Source organism: Salarias fasciatus, chromosome 11 (genome assembly GCF_902148845.1).
Source record: "Salarias fasciatus chromosome 11, fSalaFa1.1, whole genome shotgun sequence".
Taxonomy (NCBI): Eukaryota; Metazoa; Chordata; class Actinopteri; order Blenniiformes; family Blenniidae; genus Salarias; species Salarias fasciatus.
The window spans coordinates 6,412,585-6,433,623 of record NC_043755.1 but is presented as its reverse complement, the minus strand read 5'-3'; the positions used below and the strand labels follow the sequence as shown (position 1 = coordinate 6,433,623).

Sequence of the window (21,039 nt, the reverse complement as noted above, 5' to 3'; positions counted from 1 at the left end):
TCAAAGACAGCTCAGACTTAAATGTGGCGTAATAATGCTCGCCTCATATATCGATTGAAGTTGTTCTGATTCGTTCTTCTGAATGTTGTGCATTTGCCCCAGTCAAAATCTTTTTAAAAACACTCGCCGTCGAGACAAAACACCCCAGAAAACATACACACTGGCACATGCATACATAGAGAGACTCATTCAGTGCGTAAAAGGGGAAAAAAAAAACCACAAAGGAAAATGGTGTCGTGAGTCTTGTACATTTCTGACACCGTTCGTCTGAACTCACACAGATCGCCGTTCAGCTACTTCCACACATGCACGAGTTTGAATCCCCCCCCGCATTAACAGAGCAGAGCACTGGATTGTGAGCCAGAAAAGCGGAACAGTGAGGTGAGGGAGTTTTCCCTGAACGTGACGAGACTCAGCGGTTCACTGCCGTATAACTTCTCTTTTTCTGGGTTTGCATTTGAATGTGGCCCCAAAAAAACCAAAAAAAAAACAAACAAATAAAGTAAAAATGAGGTATATGTTCATCTACAACATGAAAAAGATGATATACAAGTCGAAGAAATATAGAGGTCTGTTTCCAGCATGTCTAAATGTTTCTTTTGTGTTTTAAGGTACAGTTTTGCTTTGCTTTCCTCTCGATGTGCAAACAGGCTCAAAAATAGGTTTGTTATTTACATCAAGCACCTTGGTGAATTAGCTTCGACAGCTTTTGTTTTTCTTTCCAGCAAAGTTCCTGTTAATTCACTATCTGACCACATTCATTGGTTGTTTGGCACTCAGTGACTAATTCTATTTTCTTTTTGCTCTTCCTCTAACTGTGCAGTGATGCATCTCGACCATGCAGCTCCGTCTTCACTACAGTAAGCCCTGCTGCTGGAAAAAAAATGATCAACCACTCCTACATGTCAGTGAACCTCTTCAATCCGTACTCTTCCTGCAGTTTTCAGTGCAAAGTCAAGGTAATGCTGAAGAGGGCACAGGCTGTGTTTTAACTGCACCGCAGAGAGGAGGTGAATTCATATGGGACGCCAAACATGCTCCTCGTCTTCCACGACAGCAGCTTCCTCCGCCGCCATGTGCTTATTGAGAATATTCATCAAAAAAAAAAAAAAAAAAAATCCTAGCTGCAGTATTCAGTTTGGACTGCATTTCTGTAAAAGAAAAAACATTTTTTGGAATAACATCTGGTTTGTTGTAAAATTTAGTAGTAACTTCAAAATTAGAATACAAGCCTTCACTTGCTTGGAGAACCATGGAGAGTCTAAACTTAAACGTTCATATTCATTTCAGAGCTGTTTGGATATAATTAATCAATTTTCATGCTAATTGGATTAATTTAACTAACTTAACATATCCTCAGACTTGTTATATAGCCTGTTAGACTCAAGGATTTTGCACTAAAACTATCTTATCGTATTCATTTGTCTCCTCACTACTAAAACAAATTAAGTGCTAAAATGCATTCATCAAATTAATTGTTTTATCCTCCACTTATTATCATTTTATTTCAAATGATTAAAAAGTAAATGTTTGTTGCATAAGTTAAATGTTGATTCAGGAAAAAAAGCAAATTCATCATATTAATTTATAAAAATATTGCTTCACCTACTTCACCGCTGTAATTGAGGAAAATCTGTGATTTTTTTGGTTAAAAACGTTCAACTAATCCAGAGAAACACAAAATACATGTTTTTAGACTACAATAGACTTTCGTCATTCACAGCATCTCACAGACTTTTTGCAGTCATGAAATATTGAAAACTGACTCATTAGTGCTAATTAGGTCTAAACCTTTCCTTAAAATACTAAATTATTTATTCTCAAATTCATCTTCTTCAGTTTTCTCACAGACATCAGTTTGTTTACCTGTTCTAGGCAGGATTTCTGTGCCAACAGTAGTTCGGTACCACAATAGCTGTGATATTTACATGCAACTTACAACAACGCTGTTAAGTACTTTTAAGCATTATTGCAAATGCTCTGAGAATTGTTTGACCCTTTATCAATTGATTTAAGGTCAGATTTAAATGTACCTGTAAAAGAAAATGATACTGGCCTTAATTTTCACAAATGTAATTCACAGTTTTGTAAACTAAAAGGACCAAAATCTCGTTTATGGGGCAGAACAATGCAGACCGGAGCCATGTCAGCAGTCTGAGAACCAACTACTCTGAATAATGTTACTGTATTTTTTTCCCCCGCCACACTTCTTTTTTTTTTTTTAAACATACTTTACATTGTATCTGTGATCTAACATCTGCTTCAGCCCTGACTCTAACAAGCAGCTGCGAGGCAGTAAAACGCTGAAACACGACATCTTGTTCAACTCAAATGTGAAGCTCTAGACCCAAACGTTGGCTGAGAATCACCTCCAGGATGAGCTGCTAATATTGATGCTACTGCCATCCTGGTTTAACGGTTGCTCTCCAGAGGACGGACTGCAGTCTGTGAGGAGTGAACTTCGTGAGGCTCCAGTCGCTTTACAGCAGGTTACATGAAAATGTCCATGATATTATTAGATACTGTCTGTTGGTGTGTGCAGTGCGTTGCTTTCTTCAAGTCCAACTACATTAAGCAGAAAATGTCTGTTTTTTCACATAAGTCGAGAATCTTTGATCTGACAAACCATCTCCTAACAATTCAAACTTTTCATAGTTTTTCCGTCTCCACAGTCTCAGTGATTCAGCTCAATTAGCATTATGACTCAGGAAATAAACATGTTGATATGTAAACAGTGAAGCCTTATCTACGGGTGTGTCGTGGGTCTGTGTGGTACTGTGGCTAAGTGCAGCAGAGGTCAGAGGTCACCGCAGTCTCCGACCGGGCCGGAGTCAGGAGACGTCAGGATTTGTTGGAGTTCGATGAAGATGAAGGCGGAGACGCTGACGACCTGTCATTTTCTCTCTGGTCGCTTTCCTCAGTCGCCACCGGTGCTGTAGAGTTACTGAGAGAAACACATGCGAGCGTGTGGTTATTTGAGAAGCATTTCACTTCATTTGGGAATAAATATTACTAAGACTGCAGTTGGAAAACGGCCTGTAAACAAGCTTGTCGTTGTTGTTCACTCTTTATAAGAAAAGTGATCTTACTATAACATTTCTTTAAAAAAAAAAAAAAAAATTCATTAAAAATATGAGACATTCAAAGCAAACATGAATGAAAAGTGATGCCAAACATTTGTATTTGAGGAAACATGAATTTCTGCCTATAAGTGCATGAGACTGACACATTTAACTCCAATATACCAAAGATAAAGAGAGGTTTTTATGAATCTAGTGTCAGTTTTTACAACATAACAGTTCAAAAACAGTCCAAGTGACTGCATTTTCAGGTTTGCTTGAGGTTACAGTGATACAATTATGACTCATTCAAGTTTAGAGAAAATTAAAAAACACAGTGGAAACATAACGTGTAACATGTGTAAGTCTGTCTGTCTGTGTGTGTGTGTCTGTGTGTGTGTGTTTGCGTGTGTGTACCTGTCTCCGCTCTGAGTGATGAGCCTCCTGCAGGTTTCCATCTGCACGTCCAGGCCCCTCTTCATGGAGCACATCTCCATGTACTCGTGCAGGTGTCGGTTCATGTCGCTCTTGGCTGTGGCCAGTTCCAGCTGGTGTCAGAGATCACAAACGCTCAATGATCCAAACAGTTTTTAATGTTCTCATCTTTTGTTGCTGTTAAAGTCCTGTTAGTTTCTGGATGAGTCTAAGTAAGCTACGGGCCTGAAGCAAATTACATCCGTTCAGCCTTACACAACTATGAAAAGCTTCCTAAAAGAATATAGTGTGCTAAACATGTTGGTTTACAAAAGAATGGTGAAAACAGATCATGAGAATTCCTTTTTTACATGAATATTGTGCATAAAATACATAGTAAGCCTAACAAATGCACAGTCATAACAAATTCTGAACATCTATTACACACATACATAAACAGGGAAAAGGCTGAAAATGGCTTAGAAATACTCAGGAAGTGTCTGACCTCAATCTGGTCAATTGTTTCCTGGTATTCCTTCTCTCGGGACTTGAACAGACATTCAGTGTCGTTAATCACCTTTTCCAGACAGTCCTCCTGGGAAAGACAAGAGTGACTCTCACTGTGTCGACATGTGACAAAATGAACTGACAATTACAGAGACGCGTGCTCGTGTTCTCTTCGCCAGACACTAATTTTAATACAACAGTTAAAGCACAGCTGACTTTATGCTCCCAACAGCTCAGATTTCACTGACTAATGCAGCGAAGGCCCAGCAGACTCACAGCCGGGTAATGAAAACAAATACCGACATGCATTTCTGGGAAACAAACAAACCGGACAACAACACTGGAGCTGTGTGTGTGTGTGTGTGTGTCTGAGTGTGTCCTAAAATGGCTTTGCTAAAGCAGAGCGCTGGAGGTCAAGTGATCTGAGCAATGCCAGAGTCCTCTGCAGAGATATCAGCTCCATTCTTCTACGTCGAAATTTGAACCGATGCTATAAACGCATATCGTCGCCCTCTTAGCTCGACAGGCCAAGTCACTCTTTCCTAAAGCCAGACATAGAATACTCAATATTTATAAAGTAACAGTGTCTTGATAAAGCAGCTGTAGTCGTTACAGTCTGGGTATAAAACACCATGATCAGCAACACGCTCCTCATCTACCACCTTATTTTAGACAAAGGTTACTGTTTTTACAACGATGTGTGTTTGCGTGTTGCTTCCACTTTTACACGTGCCTAAAGAGACCACAGCCTACCTCTCCGGGCGGGTGGGCGGGATCTGGAGGCAGAGTGCATCCTGGGAAGTCCTCCCACAGCAGCAGTGTCTCTTCGGTCTCCTCCCAGGCCAGACTGTCGCAGTCATCCTCAAACTCACATTCACGCCTGGGATGAGGGGGAAAAAAAAAAAAAAGTGCGAGATGATTAGTGGAGGTGCCAGACCGAAGGACGCTTACATAACCTCCATTACAACACAGAGTCAGACGGCTCACAGCTGGTTCAGCATCCTCTGCATCTCCTCGTTGATCTGATTGGCCGACGAGCCACAGTGCTCCTCGTCTTTGACCACGCCCCCGTCGCTCTCCGAGGTGCTGACGGGCTCGTCGCACTCGCTCCCGTTAAAAGACAGAGGAGTCTGCTTGCGGCGGCAGTTCAGGGAGGGCTGGTTGTTCGGAACCTGCAGAGACAGGATGTCAAAAACGTCAATACATGAACATAAACATTAAAAGAAGTAAAGGTGAGAACGTGAACGGGTCCGTCTCGGCTCTGGTACCTGGTACATCTGGATCACATCCTCACAGTTCCTCTGCTGGGCGACGTCGCACAGACGAGCGGTGATGTCGATCCTGCGGCAGATGTCCATGTCCACCTTCATGGCTTTCTCCTGGATTTTACTGTCCAACTCTGACAAATTCTACACAGAAAATGGAGACAATCTTTACAATCAAAACAACATTGAGCAGTTAGCGAGATTAGAACACAGGACTGCGCCAAACCGAGACGCCCTTCCTACAAATTAGTGTCTGTCATGGACTTTAATCCTCATCCTGGTAGAAACAGCATGAACTACTGTATATGAATTAATACTGTAAGAATGCAAACCATGAAATACTGACATTTCGTCCCAGATTCACTTCGTATTTTGTTAACTGATTACAGAAAAACATTAACATTTCACTCTCTGACTTGCAGTGTTTTCTTCCCCGTACCACCATTTGCACAATGCTGGAAAAGTACGACTGTAATTCCTTAAACATCAAACAAAAGAAAGAAAGAACAGATGGCAGAAAAGTGGAGTAACAAATAGATGTAACGACGAGAGACAGACAGAAATTTGTTTGTGTGCGTGTGTGTGTGTGTGTGTGTGTGTGTGTGTCTCACATTGCTCATGAGGCCTTTGAAGAGAACCAGTTCTGCCTTCAGTTGCTGAACTCTGAGAGCCAGCTCGTCCTGACAGCCTTCGCTCTCCTGCAGGTCCTGCACACACACACACACACACACACACACACACACACACACACACACACACACACACACACATCCATTAAAGCTTCTCTGCAAACTGTAGGTTACGTCATGACATTGGCACAAAACCAAGTCTTCATCTGAAAACATCAGAAATTCTGACAGCATAATGAACTCTGGGAAGATTCTGCTGAGGTTTTAACTCTCTTTACTCGCCGCTGACTGATTCATACATGCTACAGTAATGGCCGGGCTCTCTATAGTCTCCAGAGGTGTGCCTTGTTTGTCTTGTGGTACACAGTTGATGCGTAAGGTCAGGTACGGATTCCCAGCAATTGCTGCACGTGAAGAAAAACACTGACACATACAGGAAGCCCACAAACCGCCGGGTTCATGAAGACACGACAGGAAGCTCAAATACGGTCATTCAATGCTGAGAACACTAAAGACTGTCAAAGCCTGCCTTTTTATTAAAAAAAAAAGGTCAAATGTTTACTCAAAAGAAGTCCGATGTGTGAAGACAAGCAATCTTTAAATGATTGACGGATTGTTAAAAACAGGCCACCTGAGGTTTCACACACTTCATTTCTACTCAAACCCCAACCGTGACTAAATCTAACCTCACCGTAGAACTTCCACTACGCAGACAGACGTTCGTCCCCACAGTGGGAACGGAGGTTTACTCTCACATAAACATGATGATCTCACCTCTTGAAGATCTGCAATCTTCTGCTGCAGGTCCGTCCTCATGGTGTATTCTTCTTCCCATCTGAGACACACACACACACACACACACACACACAATTATAAATATGACGTAAACTGTTTTTTAGATGAGCAATCAAACAAAGCCCACAGTATGCAGACCATTATTGAGTAGATACTGGTAGATCGGCCATGTACCAGGTGCAGAGATGTCCCTCATTACCACTGACTGATCAAGCCGATATTTGGATTGTCTTAATGAAAAAGACATCAATGCAGTACCACCTGCAGCCCTGATGTCTTCATCCTGCACTGATCCTTTGAGTATGCACCACATTCCTTTAACACACAGGCCTACATCGATAGCTCCAAGATAATCAGGAAAAAAAAGCTCATGTTGTGCTACAAGAATTACAGCAAAGTAATGAAAGCTGGCTTTACAGCACACTGACTGCTAATAGCAGGACCCACAGAGGGGTGATCTAGGCTTTAGGGAGATCAATAACTGTGTTGTTTTTCCTGTTTTTTAATGGTGATGCAGTTCTGGACAGTTTGTAATTGTGACCATGATGCATATTGCGTTTGAACTTCCCAATGACTCCGCAGTGGACAAAAAGCCATAAATCAGCCGGGCTGATTTAATGGTCTGCCTCTATCGGCATCTTCCAACATAAACCATATCTGACCTGGCGCTCAATTCTGAGGGTTAATTTTCTAAATCACCTCCTGAGATTGAGTCTAAGAAACACAGCAGAGATCCACAGATCTCCGATTTTCCACAGTCTTACAGTGAATCAAAATGCTGACAGACACGTCTACACTCGCCAAATTAAAAGCACTGGGAAGTTTCAAAAACTGTTGTCAGAAATGCAAATCTATGCAGACAAAAGGCCTCAGCACCCTCAGTCTCTGGTGGCTGGAAGACTTTTAAATGTTGTGGCTAAGCTGGGAGAGCGAGGCGTCTCTCCATCAGAATGTCACTGGTCTGATCCCCCATCTTTCACTGTCCACGTGTCCTTGAGCAAGACATCGAAGTTCTAATATGTCAATGTAAAGTACTTTACAGGCCACTAAAGCAGCAGGAGAGCACTGTGTGATCTTAAGAATAACGACTAGATTCCTGCCTATTTCGCTTAAATCAGACATTAGAATATAAAGCTGCTCCATTGAAACCACGGCAGAATACTATTAGAGCGGTAAACGTCATCAAACGCAAGGATCTAAAAGACAGATATATGTGTGTATGAAAGAGATTTACTGGTTCTCTGACAAATGATTTGTGTGCCACCTTGATGGAGCTCAGATGACTGGCTCATGAATCTGCACGTTAATACATCTAAAAGCCTGAACACAGCCCCAGTGTGTGATCTCAGATTCGGCGACTTCACATCGCACACACTCAAGCCCACCCTCTGCAGTCTGCTGTAGAAACGCTGTTTGAAATGCAGAATGCTGCGGCACACGGGGAACCTTGAGGGAATACTAAATCTGAAACAAACTGAGTCATGAAACGCGGCTTGTTGTTGTCAGTGAGGGGATGCTTGTTTGATCAGTCAGGTGAGAGCGCGCAGAAAATCGAAAAGTGCTTCCTCTTGCAGGACGAGCCTCCTTCCAGCAGCCACAGTTTGCTGTGTGTTGCTGCATTGCAGATGCGGCGTGGAGGGCAGAGGGAGAGCGAGCGAGCGAGCGAGCGAGCGGGCGAGCTACGCAGCGGAGGGCAGGAGAGCGTGAAAAGAGGGAGAACGTTCGGGTTTGTATCGGGTTTGCTTCAAGAGAAAACCTGAGATAGAAAAGGTGTACAGCGAGGTTTTAGAGGGAGGGAACCAGATTTGAGTTTCGCCTGGAGAAACTGGCGTTGACGTCCTCATTGTCCCGAGGTAAACTGATCACACACAGTTAGGCTGAGCAGGACAACGTACACCACACACCTGGACTCACAGGTACAGAAAGAAGATCTCCTTTTGTTAAAAAAGAAAAGGCAAACAAAAGAAGGGTTTCCAAGAAAACATGTGCTCACACACACATACACACACACACTCTCTCTCGGCCCTGCAGTCGTCCTTCTGCCTCATTCACAAAGAGTCTACTATGCTGTCGTCGGTCTGTCCTGTGTGAAGAATGCATGGCTGCTCATCTGGAGATAATATGAGAGAATTCAATAATGGGGCTTGTTGGAATTTAATTACGACATGTAATACGTAATCCACCAACCCTCAGACAAGCTGCACCCACAAAAACACACAAGAAAAACCCCGAAAGAAGCAGCTTAGTGGTAGAAATAATGAACTGCATTGAAGGGAAGCTAATGACTCGTGATCCCTCAGAAAGGGGTGATTGACTATTGAGGGAAAACACAAGTATTTACAAGATGTGTTTGTGTCAGGGGCGACAATAAGAGGATGAGCTGGATGAAGGTTTTTAGTAATCCTGCCCTGCTTCAGTGGGATTAATGTGACGAGCTCCGGTGTGATTGTGTTTTGATAGAAATATAAAGACAATGTAGTGTTTGGTATGGGTTGTTTTTTCATGTCTTCATGGTTAAACACAGTCTCACAATCTACTTCCTTTCAAACTGAAAGTGATTTTTATTTTTTTTTTTAGATTTGTTGTGTTTCTCCATTGAATTCAAGGAATAATCCACCAAAAAAAGACACAACATATTGTGAGAAAATCTTGACCTCCATACAAATAGAGATATCTTCATAAACTGGAGATTAAAGGCTTTAAATACTGTAGCAGCTGGTGAGGCTGTCAGGTGAGTTCATGGCTCAAAATCCTTATGATTCAATATTCAACAACTTCATTCATCCTGAAGAGTAAATCAGTTACAATCTGCGTTCATTTAAAGTAAAATAAGGCATAAATAATCACTGCTACAGTCAGACAAACGTTTAAAAACAACAAATCACTTTTGGGTACCAAACGGTCAAGGCAGCAAATACCCTGCAAGATTTTAATGTAAGCCGCTCAATCAATTATTTGTCATTTTGTTAATAACATTTAAAACCTCTTTGTTTTGGTCTTCGGATCATTATCACGTTCACAACCCTGAAGGATGAGGTTCACAACTGATCACAACAAAAGCAGGGCAAGGACAGGGTCAGATGTTAAATTAAATGGTTTGAACATAAAGTTTGTAAATCAGAATATATTGTGTTCTCAGCGCTGTGGGAGCGAATCCAGGACGAGCTGACAGCATCACTGCTTCCTAAAACGTGACAAAACCGACCATGAATGAGTCAAACTTTGCACCAGCTGATCATTTGCGCCCCATCATGATCCTGACAGTAACTGCAGGGCTTTGACCTTCATTCTGCTTTATATTTAGCTGGAGTCCTGCTAATGTTTGGGGTGTATTTGTAGCAGCAGCACCTGCCCCTGTGCTCAGACGTGGAGCGAATGCTGACTGGAGGTGATGGATGTGGGGGGGATTTGTGCTGACTCTGCTCTCCTGCAGAGACAACTGGTCTGCAGCTGCCTTCCAGCTCTGCTCATGGCTCTAAAGTGGAGCATTACACACACTCAAGACAGGCCCGGGGCAACGGGGCAATAAAAAATACCATTAAAGGACTGTTAAAGGCACAATAAAAGGGCTTTTCCCCCATTTACCTGCGTTTGTACTCGTCTCTCTCCCTCTTCACTTTGGCCAGGACATTATAGAGGGCTCTGATCTCAGGGGTGATGGTGTCGATCTGGACCCCCACCCCATCAGGGTGCATCCAGGACACCCCGGGGCTGGTCAGGCGCTCCGAGCTGGGCCCGAACTTGCGGGTGTGGTTGTAAGACCAGATGGTGCCAGGGAGGAACCGCGGGGGAGGGTGTGTGGAGGTGCCCGTGCTGCTGCTGCCGGGGCCCGGTTTGGGCGCAGAGCCGGGGGAGTCCACGCAGGGGGAGGCCTGGCTGATGGTGATGGCCGGGTTCCCGGGCGCGCCGGGCTGGGCCGAGCTCGCGCTCTCAGCGGTGGACGGCGGCAAGGTCGAGGGGAGAGGAGGCGTGAAGAGGGTGGTGGGCCTCCGGGCGGAGTTGTTGGTGTTGTGGAAGGGCAGGGAGCCGGGCCGGAGCGGGATGGTCCCCACAAAGCCGGTCTGCACACCTGTCTCCTGCGTGCGCGCGGCGCTCTCGCAGCACGCACCTTGACAGCCCTTGTTGGCGTCCAGCGCCTGCTGCAGCTGCTTCTCCAGGATCTTATTCCTGCGCTCCAGCTCGTGCACCTTGGCCAGAAAGCACCTGAACCTCAGGTTGAGCGTTTTGAGGACGCTGATGTTAGAGCCCAGGTCGTTCCTGAGGGCCATGGCTCCGGGGGGGTGCGGCACGGCCCGGGGGTGGAAGTGGCTGCTGTGGTGGAGGAAAGGTGAAGCCTGCGAGGCTGCGGTGAAGTCAGGCCCCGGCTGCTCGGGCCCCGAGCCGGGCTGCTCCCCCAGAAGAAACGACGCCGGGTCCGGATCACCGAAGACGGCGTCGGGGAGGAGGCCGGAGGGGGAGTCGGGGTGTCCGGGGGCGTCGCTCTGCTGCGGGTGCTGTTGGAGATGCGTGTTGCCCCCCAACAATGGATTCATGCTATGGTATGGAAAACTGAAGCGCTGCAGATCTGGCATGAACACGGACGGGAATAGTCTCTCTACAGCAGAATAGAAATAAATAGATGAATTTCTCTCAGGCTCGAGCTAAACCACCACGAAGGCCCGCGCGCAAAACGCCAGTATTTAGCCTGCCCGATTATATAACCCGCGTCTAAATAAACTATCTTATCCTTAAAGCCAAGAGGTCTTAACTGATGGATCACTGCTCTCTGACGGCGTGTGAGGATAAAGAAATCATCCTGAAGCCAGCGGACGGACTGAGAGGGGGGTGGGACGGTGCAGACCGCCGGGCGCGCGCCTCCGCCGGATGCTTTGCAAAAGAAGCGAGAAAATGAAATGAAGAAAAAGACGCAGAGGATGAATGAATAACAAAGAAAATCCGGTGTCACCGCGTCACTGAAGTTCTGGCAACAAGCAATGACCGCAGGCTGGAGCCGGGCTGCGGGATTGGAAGAGCCGTCTACCGTAAAGACCCGAGCAGAGGCGCACTGTGCGCGCCGTCACCTCCCTGCAGGGGGTTTCTGTTCCACCAACAATCATTCAGATCCCAACAAATTATTCAAGGATAACAGACTAAGCAGAGAGGTACAATTAAGTTCACAAAAAAAAAATAGCAGAGGATCTCTGAAATGAATAAATTCTACATGATTGGCGACCATCTAAAAGAAAACACTCTGATTTCATTCATAAAAATCCCTTTCAGCTCCGTCAAAACACGTTCAAAAACACCAAAACCAACAGATCACACAACCCCTTCAACATGTCTTTAAGTTCATTACTGGATTTCATTCTGATTGAAGATCTCTTTACAAATGATTCTCTAATAGTTGGAATATGAATGAAAAAATGTTTCATCAGTTATTTTTCTACTATAGGAAGAACATAAAAGCTTTCAAATATTTTGTGATAGTTATGTATTTTTGGTTACAAAAGAAAATCTTATCTTATGAAATATGTAATATTCCAGGATGCTGTGTATTTTATTATGTAGCTTATTTTCATAGTTAACCTCAGCTGCACTCCTGCCTCAAACTAAGCTCCAGTTTGTGTAACAAATCAAAAATATGTTAATAAAATAATAGGAGAAATTTAACAATAAATAGTGGATTAATTTCTGAGACACCTACTGAGTGCAACAAAACTGCATTTTTAATATATTCATCAGATTTTTGTAAGTTTATTTGCCACATAATCGAGCCTCAGTATACTGTATGGAGGACTGACAGTCTTCACGCGACTAATGGGGCACTATGTAAAAATTAAGCTGTACCTCAGTTATACACTAGATGGTGTTGAGTCACCTGGCACCAGTCTTATTGTATGAGACTAAACGTCCCTGTTCTATCCTCCTGAGACCCAGTAATTCATTTTTGCCCTCAGTAGGGGACATTTGTTTTTGGTCAGTATCTCTGAAGCCATAGATGCCATTGTGTTAATTCCTGTTAGCCCTTACAGAGGCCATCCCGGGGTTTTCAATGATATGAAATGTGCTGGAGTGAGATCTAGACAGAATTCTCTTCCTGATTCTTCAAAATGTCAGGCATCACAGTGAGCCCATCTTAAGGAAAGAATAAAGGTAAATGTAAACTGTTTAATTATGAGTTAAATATTCAGATTGATTCCAGTGAATGAATATTTAAGGAATAATTTAGTTGAGTTTTCAGAACAATGTAATTATGTTTCCACATAAAAAAAAGTCTTTTTTATATGTGTGTCCTCCATAGAGAACATCAGGATGAGCTATCTATTTTTCTACCCGTTTTTCACAATACAGCAAGAGCCAGTTTGCTGACTGAGGCAGGGACAATTCTGATCAGAATCATTGATGGAGACTCTGATATAGACTTGTCAGATGATGAGGCTCCACAGGGAGTGATAGATGCAGATTGAGAGGTTGCGAGTTCAGGGGAGGCATTGACTGAGGTAGAGGACGATACAGTTCAAGAAGTAAGGGCTCATCATCCACTACGGGCCAAAACTAACACGTACAGGCCGGGCTAAATAGTGGGGCAGTGATTAGCGCTCTTGCCTGACAGCAACTAGGTCCTCGGTCCAAATACCAGCCGAGGCTCAGGGCCTTTCTGTGTGCAGTTTGCATGTTCTCCTCATGTGTGTGTGGGTTCCCTCTGGGTATACTCCGACTTCCTTCATGTTAATTACATGCATGTCAGGTTATTTGGCAACTCTAAATCACCCCTCGGAGTGAACGGCTGTCTGGATGTGTTGGCCCTGCGCCAGACTAGTGACCCGTTCAGGGTGGACCCCGCCTGGATTGGCTCCGGCCCCCTGCGACCCTGAGAAGGACCAAGTGGGTCTAGATAATGAAAAAATTACTTAACCTTCAAGGAGTTCCACACCGAGATTCCTTTCTGACATTTTAAAATAAAAGCTCATCCAAAAACGATTCAGTTGTCAATTCACTTCTCACCTTGAAAATGATCAAATCTCAATTTATGAACGTTCCTTTTTCCATCACTTTGAGGACAGAATTGAAAAAAAAAATAAAACTTTCCTCTTGCTCACAGGAAGCTACACAACCCATCCTGCACAGGACTGCCAGAGCGAGACACACACAGTATTTAAACCCATGAAACGTTTCCTGAGGCGAGCGTGCTAACCACTGCTCCACCAAGCAGCCCGAGACTGAACAGATCGGGGTAAAATGGAAAACCTCTCCAGTACACCAGTGAAGCCGAGCTGTCACGAGGCCTTGTCACTTTAAATTCAATACGTTGTAAATTTAAGTTTGTGCAGTTCCACAAGATGAAATGCATATTGATCTGTTCACATCAACCAACCGCATGAACGCCAGCAGAGCAGCTTCTTCATGAACAGGTAGTGTGCAGTGTGGAAGAATTAGGAAGCCAGGATTCTCACAAACAAAGGACTTTATTCCACCACTGACATGCAGCGCCTCAGCGCTACAGGCAGATAAGACTCTCACAGCTTCATCCAACACGAGAACAGAACAGGGACTTTAACAAATAAAAAACAATTGGTCACCAATTTAAATCTTTCATTTGCTCTGTGGGGCCTTCCTCAGGCATGTGATGGGTCGACTATCAGATGGAACCAGGCAGAGTCACGGGCTGTACGTTTCTAACTCTGGATTGAGGAGAATGTGGACGTCGAGGTGTCGTACGCCGACCGTCGGCAGGCCGGTTTACTCCTTGGTGGACATGTGGGCCATCAGGTCGCAGACGCGGTTGCTGTAGCCGAACTCGTTGTCGTACCTGTTGAGTGAGAAAAGAGTCGGTGAGCATCGCGTTAAATACACCAGAGCATGAACGTAATCAACGGCGAGGGCGCACCATGACACCAGCTTGACAAAGTTGTCGTTGAGGGCGATGCCAGCGCCGGCATCAAAGATGGAGGAGTGGGTGTCTCCGTTGAAGTCTGTGGAGACGACCTGCAGGAGGAAAAGAAAACCATGCTGATGAGTCACTTCACCGATAAGACGAACAGGAGGCATCGGTCAGCTGAACAGACCTGGTGCTCTGTGTATCCCAGGATGCCCTTCATGGGTCCATCAGCTGCAGCCTTCACAACCTTCTTGATGTCGTCGTATTTGGCCTGTGGAGAAGAAAACACGTGGTTTTGTGTTGAAATGAGAAAGATAAACAGACCTCTCCTACACATTTTAGTAGGACAACACATTCATGGACTGTAATCCCAGATATTAGAACATGTATAAAACATGTAGTCCCGTTCAGCTTGGTCTGCAATGTTACAAAAGGTATTTCCAGAGTTTGATGCAATATGTCACAAAACTTCTTGCTTCTATGTGAATATGTAAAATGACAACACCAACTTTGGAGAGCCGTCTCAAAATCCCCCATGATGCGTAATCATCATGAATCAATGCACCGAAACTGCTGTATGCAACAGTAAGCCCTTTCAAACTGGAAATATTTGGAGCAAATGAATGATTTTGGTTTTAACAATGTGAATATTTAAGTGCAGTTACTCACGGGTTTCTCCAGGCGGACAGTCAGATCAACCACAGACACGTTGGGAGTGGGGACACGGAAAGCCATACCAGTCAGCTTGCTGGAGACAAAAAACAAAGGGAACATACACAAACTCAGAAGCTCAACGTTTACAGCAGTCTTCTCCCACCTTATTAACAGTAACTCATGTTACTACTAGGATAGAAAGTATTACAGTTCCTGGCACTGACCCGTTGAGCTCAGGGATGACCTTTCCGACAGCCTTGGCGGCGCCAGTGGAGGCGGGGATGATGTTCTGGCTGGCGCCGCGGCCGTCCCTCCACAGTTTGCCGGAGGGACCGTCCACGGTCTTCTGGGTGGCGGTGATGGCGTGAACTGTGCTCTGAGGGACGAAGACAGCAAGTGGAGTTCAGCTTCAGCTGCTCGTCCTCACTGCGGTGGGGTGAAGCGCGTCAGTTCTCACCATCAGGCCCTCAATGATGCCGAAGTTGTCGTTGATGACCTTTGCCAGGGGCGCCAGGCAGTTAGTTGTGCAGGAAGCATTGCTGATGAGAACAAATGGGAGAGTTTTTATAATAATATCGCTCTGTATGCCAGACAGAGCCCTCGAGCAGGGCACTTTCAGCCCCGAGTCAGGTGGTTTGATACCCAGGGTTGTGTTTACGGGGATAAACATTTCCATCCATACCTGACGACCTGGAGGGAGTTGTCGTACTTCTCGTGGTTGACACCCATGACAAACATGGGAGCGTCGGCACTGGGTGCAGAGATGATGACTCTCTTGGCACCACCCTTCAAGTGAGCCTATGAAAAAGGAGAAAATCATTAAATCTGTGTACTTCTCTGCACATCATGTTAAGCATGGAAGCACATTTCTTGAAAACAATCACTTAAGAATCTGAGTGGCTGTTTCCTGCATCATCTTTTTTTTTTTTTTAAATTAAAAACGTTAACAGGAAAAACTATCAAAATAGTTTATTTCATGATAAACCTCAAATTAGAAAAAAAGAATGAAATGAGACTATATTTTCTGATCCGTGACAGAAGTGAGTACATACAGAGGCCTTCTCAATGGTGGTGAACACACCAGTGGACTCCACCACATACTGGGCTCCAGCATCCCCCCACTTGATGTTGGCAGGGTCCCTCCTACAAAAAGCAAATATGTTAGTGTGAAATTAAGATCAAATCAACCATTTTTTTGCAGACAGAAAGCCTTTAATGAAAGATGAACTGACTCATGGAAAACGCTGATCTTCTGTCCGTCGATGACCAGCTTGTCGCCCTCGATCTTGACCTCTCCGTTGAAACGGCCGTGGGTGGAGTCATACTTGAACATGTAGACCTAAAAGAGAGGTGAAAACAAACTTTTAACCAAAGAAAAACATGTTAAAATGAAATGCATTCAGAAAAGGGAAGAAGTGACTAAATGAACTTTTTTTCCTTAGATGCCGTTGCACAAACATTTGCTTGGACTATGAATTTTTCAGATGCGAGATGAGCGCCAGCAGCGCAGCGGCGTTACCATGTACTCCAGGTCGATGAAGGGGTCATTGATGGCCACAATCTCCACTTTCTTGGAGTGGAAAGCAGCTCGGGTCACCAGACGACCGATGCGGCCGAATCTGAGTGGAGAAACGAGGAGTCAGTCGTTAACCTGGCCTCTAGGTGGCAGCATCACACCACATAAACCAGAGCAGGGCCATGTGTGAAAGTTCCAGGACTTAAAATGAGCTGCAGAGACTCATTCAACAATTCACAATTCACAGTTTGAGTTAACAGTCTTCTACAGAGAAAGGACAGGGTTCAGGGGGGAGGGGCTGGGGGGGTGGACACCGTCCTCTCTGGGGGCTAAAGTCGAAATTAACCTCCAATGTGGTAATCCTGGTGACGGCAGTGCAGTGTTTGATCAGTGGCCGAGTTACTATTTAACCTCAGGTTCAAAATCCCAACACAGATACGCTCTGTTCTGACACTGGGGGGGCGGCAAGAGTGGGAGGAACAGAGACCGCCCACAAAACACCTGCGCTGACTTTAACGTCAGATTATGAGCACTCAGGAGCATTAAAGTTGCACAGGACCACCACTCCCCCCATCCTCCTGCAGGCCTCAGACAGCAAAACAACCCCCACTGATGACCCCAATGTCAAAGGCAATACCCGCTTGTTATCTGCTGCAGGCCAAAGTTCAAAGAGAAACGTGAACAGCCGGGGTGACTGAATGGGAAAACTAGTGAATACAAGCTGTTCTCCACAGCAGAGTGTTTCTTCATCGTTAGAGAGAGTGTGTGTGTGTGTGTGGTCAATTATGGTTAAGGCCTCCTGCTGTGTGCTGCTAATCACAGCACAAGGTCGAACCAGTGAGGAGCAATCACTGAAGAGTAATCCAGCAAATTCACCAGACTGCTGCAACTTTATGAGATCAATGCTGAGAAAAATGATTCCTTTTTAGTGTTTCAGACTTCAAATAAAAGCATCAAAGTCTGTTCATTCTCTTGTTCCAACCTTTAGAAGCTGGATGTTTGTTTAGTGCACATGCTCCACAACTATGCTCATCCGTGTGCGTGTGCTTCTTAGATTTAAGACTGTCACACCTGGATTGTGAAATCTGGGGTTCATTCTTGTCCTGATGTGGGTTTACAAGCTCTTATCTCAGCAGTGATGCAATTTCAGCTTTTAAAAGGTTTTTTTTCTACCTTCCTGTTTTCATGTCCAGTCCTCAAACTTTTATGTGTTTTAGCAGCTTGAAATGTGGGCACATGGAACAACATTTGCAGGTTGAACAATAACCATTCTATGAGTATCATGCTTTTTAAAGTGTGTTCAACTCCCAATGTGCACAGAGAGGGAGGGGTGTGGCTTTACCAATGCTGTTGGGTAACTGATATATTCAGGGTCTTTACCTAATTTACAAAGTCTTTTTTTTTTTTTTTTAAGAAAGGAAACAGTGTCTTACCCGTTGATACCGACTTTCACCATTTTGCCTGGGTTGGTTTAGTCCTCTGGAGGGAGAAGACAAAAGCAAGTCCTTGTTAAATATTGATTCAGGAACATTTATGATTTCATACAGTAGTTTTCACGTGAGGACAGGCAGTTGTGCAAATGTTCTGTTCAGATAAGTAGTGGAAACACAATGAGCCAATGCATTCAGCAAATATTATCAGTTTAAGGAAATTTCACAACAAATCCACAGTTTTAAGGTGACTGGCAGCTCGATTTACAGAGTTTGACTCACAAAATAACAGCTTTAAATTTCACATAAGTATCCTTAAAGCAGTAAAGTGAACTCTAAAACAGCTAATGATGCACGTGGCTTGAGTTAAATGCATGCAGATTGCAGACAGGTGGAATAAATTAAGCTCCATTTTTCAGAAGTCTGTGAAGCTCCGCGGCTTCCTGGTGGACTTTACCCTGCGAGGTGAGGTATTTACCGTTTGTGAGATGCCTCAGTCTGTCCTGCGACTCTGGGAGAGTGGGGAAGAGCAAAGTCGGGCTCGGACTTTTTATGATTGTCCAGGGTTTGAGGCCCCGCCCCCCTGTGGTCACGGGTCATCGCCCCGCCCCCTCTGAATGTCAAGGTCATCAGCTGCATAGAGACATGCAGAAATGCCTCTGCAACCTCTTTTCTTAAGAGTTCAACACTTAAGAAGCTTCTGCTTTATCGCCCTGCTGTAATGCTATTTATAAAACTATAGTTTGACAGTCTTCAGTCTGCCTTTCATAACTTTAGTGAGCGGTTTCATCAAGTTTCCTCCTCCTGATATAGATAGCCAGGTATTAGAGCGTCCATCGAGTGGCGTGAAAAAAGAGCGGTATCCCCTGCTGACCTTCTCTGTAAATCCAGATACACAGAGGGAGCAAGCGAGGGATCAGATCTCTGTCCTCCTCTCTGTGACATTTAATGGCCAAAGACCATGACCCTTGACTGGACTGGCTCTGCGGCCGCTCCTCTCTTCCCGCCTCTGCATCCCTTCAGCAGAACTGAGAAGTTGAGCTCAGGTCACCCAGCACAGCAACCTGTCTGACTGCATTTACTCTAACAAATAAAGGCTTTGTAATTATATTTGGAAATCACTGGCAGGTTATTTAGTCTTAATATGTGTGCTGCTTTCAAGGTCCTGGCATCGTGTGTCATCCTAATGCTAGATAAAGAGTGCTCCCTTTTCTTTCTCTGCTCAGACATGTCAGCTGCTTTAGCTCAGCTCTTTCAGCCTCCCTTCAGTGTGACTCGCTTGTCTTTTGACATCAGGACAAAACAGCTCGAAGAGAAATTATAATATGTTTAAAGTTGCATAATGAGGCTTTTGTTTAACTCTCCATCAACTGTGTGAACACATCTGAACTTCCACATTCCCTCCAAAATAATAATAGTCAGAGAATATCCAGTGTGTCCAATCTGCCAATTTTAAGGTTATAATATCAAACTGTAGGCACTGAGTCGTGCGTTGGAGGAAGTGAGAGTATATTAGAAGTCTTTACAGAAAGAGGCTCGACGAAGGGTCAGTGCCTGCAGTCTGGATGTTTCTGGAAACGTCCCATGGCCGTGCTCGGCGCCGCCCTCCTGGCCGGCCACAACAGTGACTTGAAACCTTACCCACGTCTCAGCAGGCCGTCTCCCCAGCTGATATCAGAATTACTGCACTTTAGGTTAAATAATCAAATGAAGACCTTTTTAAATTGTATGCTGAAAAGATCCTAAACTGGGCCGTGTTACTGTGTCAAGGTGTGGCTGAACGGGACGGCGGCGGAGTGTTTTATGGCTGCTGACCAGTGGTCTGGACATAGCTGAACTATCACTGCCCTGACTGCATGCATGACAGTCTTGGCCAGAGCTCCGCAGCTTAAGGTCAACGAGGGGAAGGAAAGGTCAGGCTAAGATTAGACACTGGCCGGCTACTAAACGCTTGGCCCATTTTATACTTTTAGTAGTGTAAATGCTACCTCAGGCCCATCACATGATTTTTTTGTAGATTATGACTGCAGAGAGGAAGGTGAGCGGCAGAACAATTACATTTCACACACGTTGAACAACACAGGGGAAAAATGTCTCCACAAATTCCTGAGATTTCAGAAAGGACAATGCAGCAGTGTTTCGTCAAAGTTATTCAAGCAACTCTTTCAAATCTGCACGTATTTAGCTTTCCTGAAGGTGCTGCAAGAGCAAGACTGAGAAGGCTGCGGGAGATCGAACCCGACACTGTGGTGTCTGCGTGTAAAAGTTGCCCTCATTTATGCAACTTACAGTCCGTGTTAGAGTGAACAAAGTCCAGATGAGCAGGTGTGTGTGTGTGTGTGTGTGTGTGTGTGGTAATGTACCAACTAACAACACCAAAAAGTCTCATGCTGCCATCTTGTGTTCTTCAGCAAAACTTAATCTTTTTCTCTTTCCAAATCAGTGAATTCATAGTTTAGTGGCCAATATTTCTAAGCCAGTTTGAGCAGAAGCAATCATTAATATGAATAACACTGTGAAAACAAACTCATAAGTTACATTAAAATCTGCTGAACGGAAGTCCAGGGCTGCAGTGTACTCGATAAATAATTGTAACTTGGTTAGAGACCATTGATCTAACTCAGGGTCACGGAGGGCAGAAAGTCATCCCGGTGCTGGTGACTGAGGGTGAAGACAGACTGCACCCTGGACTGATCCATCACACACACACGTTCACACACACTGGCAGTTTCTAGTCGACAGTTCAACGCGTTTTTTTTTTTGTGTGTGAGAACACTGACAATTATGCGAGCTCCACTCAGAACAACAACAAGCTCAAACCAAGGATGTTGTTATTAGTTGAGAGTGGATCCATTTTTTGTTTTTTTAATAAATGCTGAAATGTCCTCATACTTAGTTCTGCAGAAGTTGAT

At 44.5% G+C, this 21,039-nt stretch overlaps 2 protein-coding genes across 2 annotated transcripts; both read right to left on the bottom strand.

Annotated features, from left to right (window-relative positions):
• Window positions 1-1,796: 1,796 nt before the first annotated feature.
• iffo1b (intermediate filament family orphan 1b) lies at window positions 1,797-11,473 on the bottom strand. Its single transcript, XM_030103110.1, has 9 exons — window positions 10,255-11,473; window positions 6,649-6,709; window positions 5,857-5,952; window positions 5,249-5,389; window positions 4,968-5,152; window positions 4,734-4,860; window positions 3,979-4,068; window positions 3,477-3,607; window positions 1,797-2,944 (listed from the first exon to the last, which is right to left on the bottom strand). The coding sequence occupies exons 1-9, from the start codon at window positions 11,238-11,240 to the stop codon at window positions 2,842-2,844; spliced, it is 1,920 nt and encodes a 639-aa protein (XP_029958970.1). The 5' UTR covers window positions 11,241-11,473; the 3' UTR covers window positions 1,797-2,841.
• A 2,622-nt stretch (window positions 11,474-14,095) lies between these two features.
• Window positions 14,096-18,681, bottom strand: gapdh (glyceraldehyde-3-phosphate dehydrogenase). The gene is made up of 12 exons (XM_030103172.1): window positions 18,606-18,681; window positions 18,131-18,176; window positions 16,701-16,800; window positions 16,414-16,520; window positions 16,234-16,324; window positions 15,864-15,979; window positions 15,639-15,720; window positions 15,406-15,557; window positions 15,197-15,275; window positions 14,715-14,798; window positions 14,537-14,634; window positions 14,096-14,458 (listed from the first exon to the last, which is right to left on the bottom strand). Exons 2-12 carry the CDS (start codon window positions 18,151-18,153, stop codon window positions 14,389-14,391), a joined length of 1,002 nt encoding a protein of 333 aa, XP_029959032.1. The 5' UTR covers window positions 18,154-18,176; window positions 18,606-18,681; the 3' UTR covers window positions 14,096-14,388.
• Between the last annotated feature and the right edge of the window lie 2,358 nt (window positions 18,682-21,039).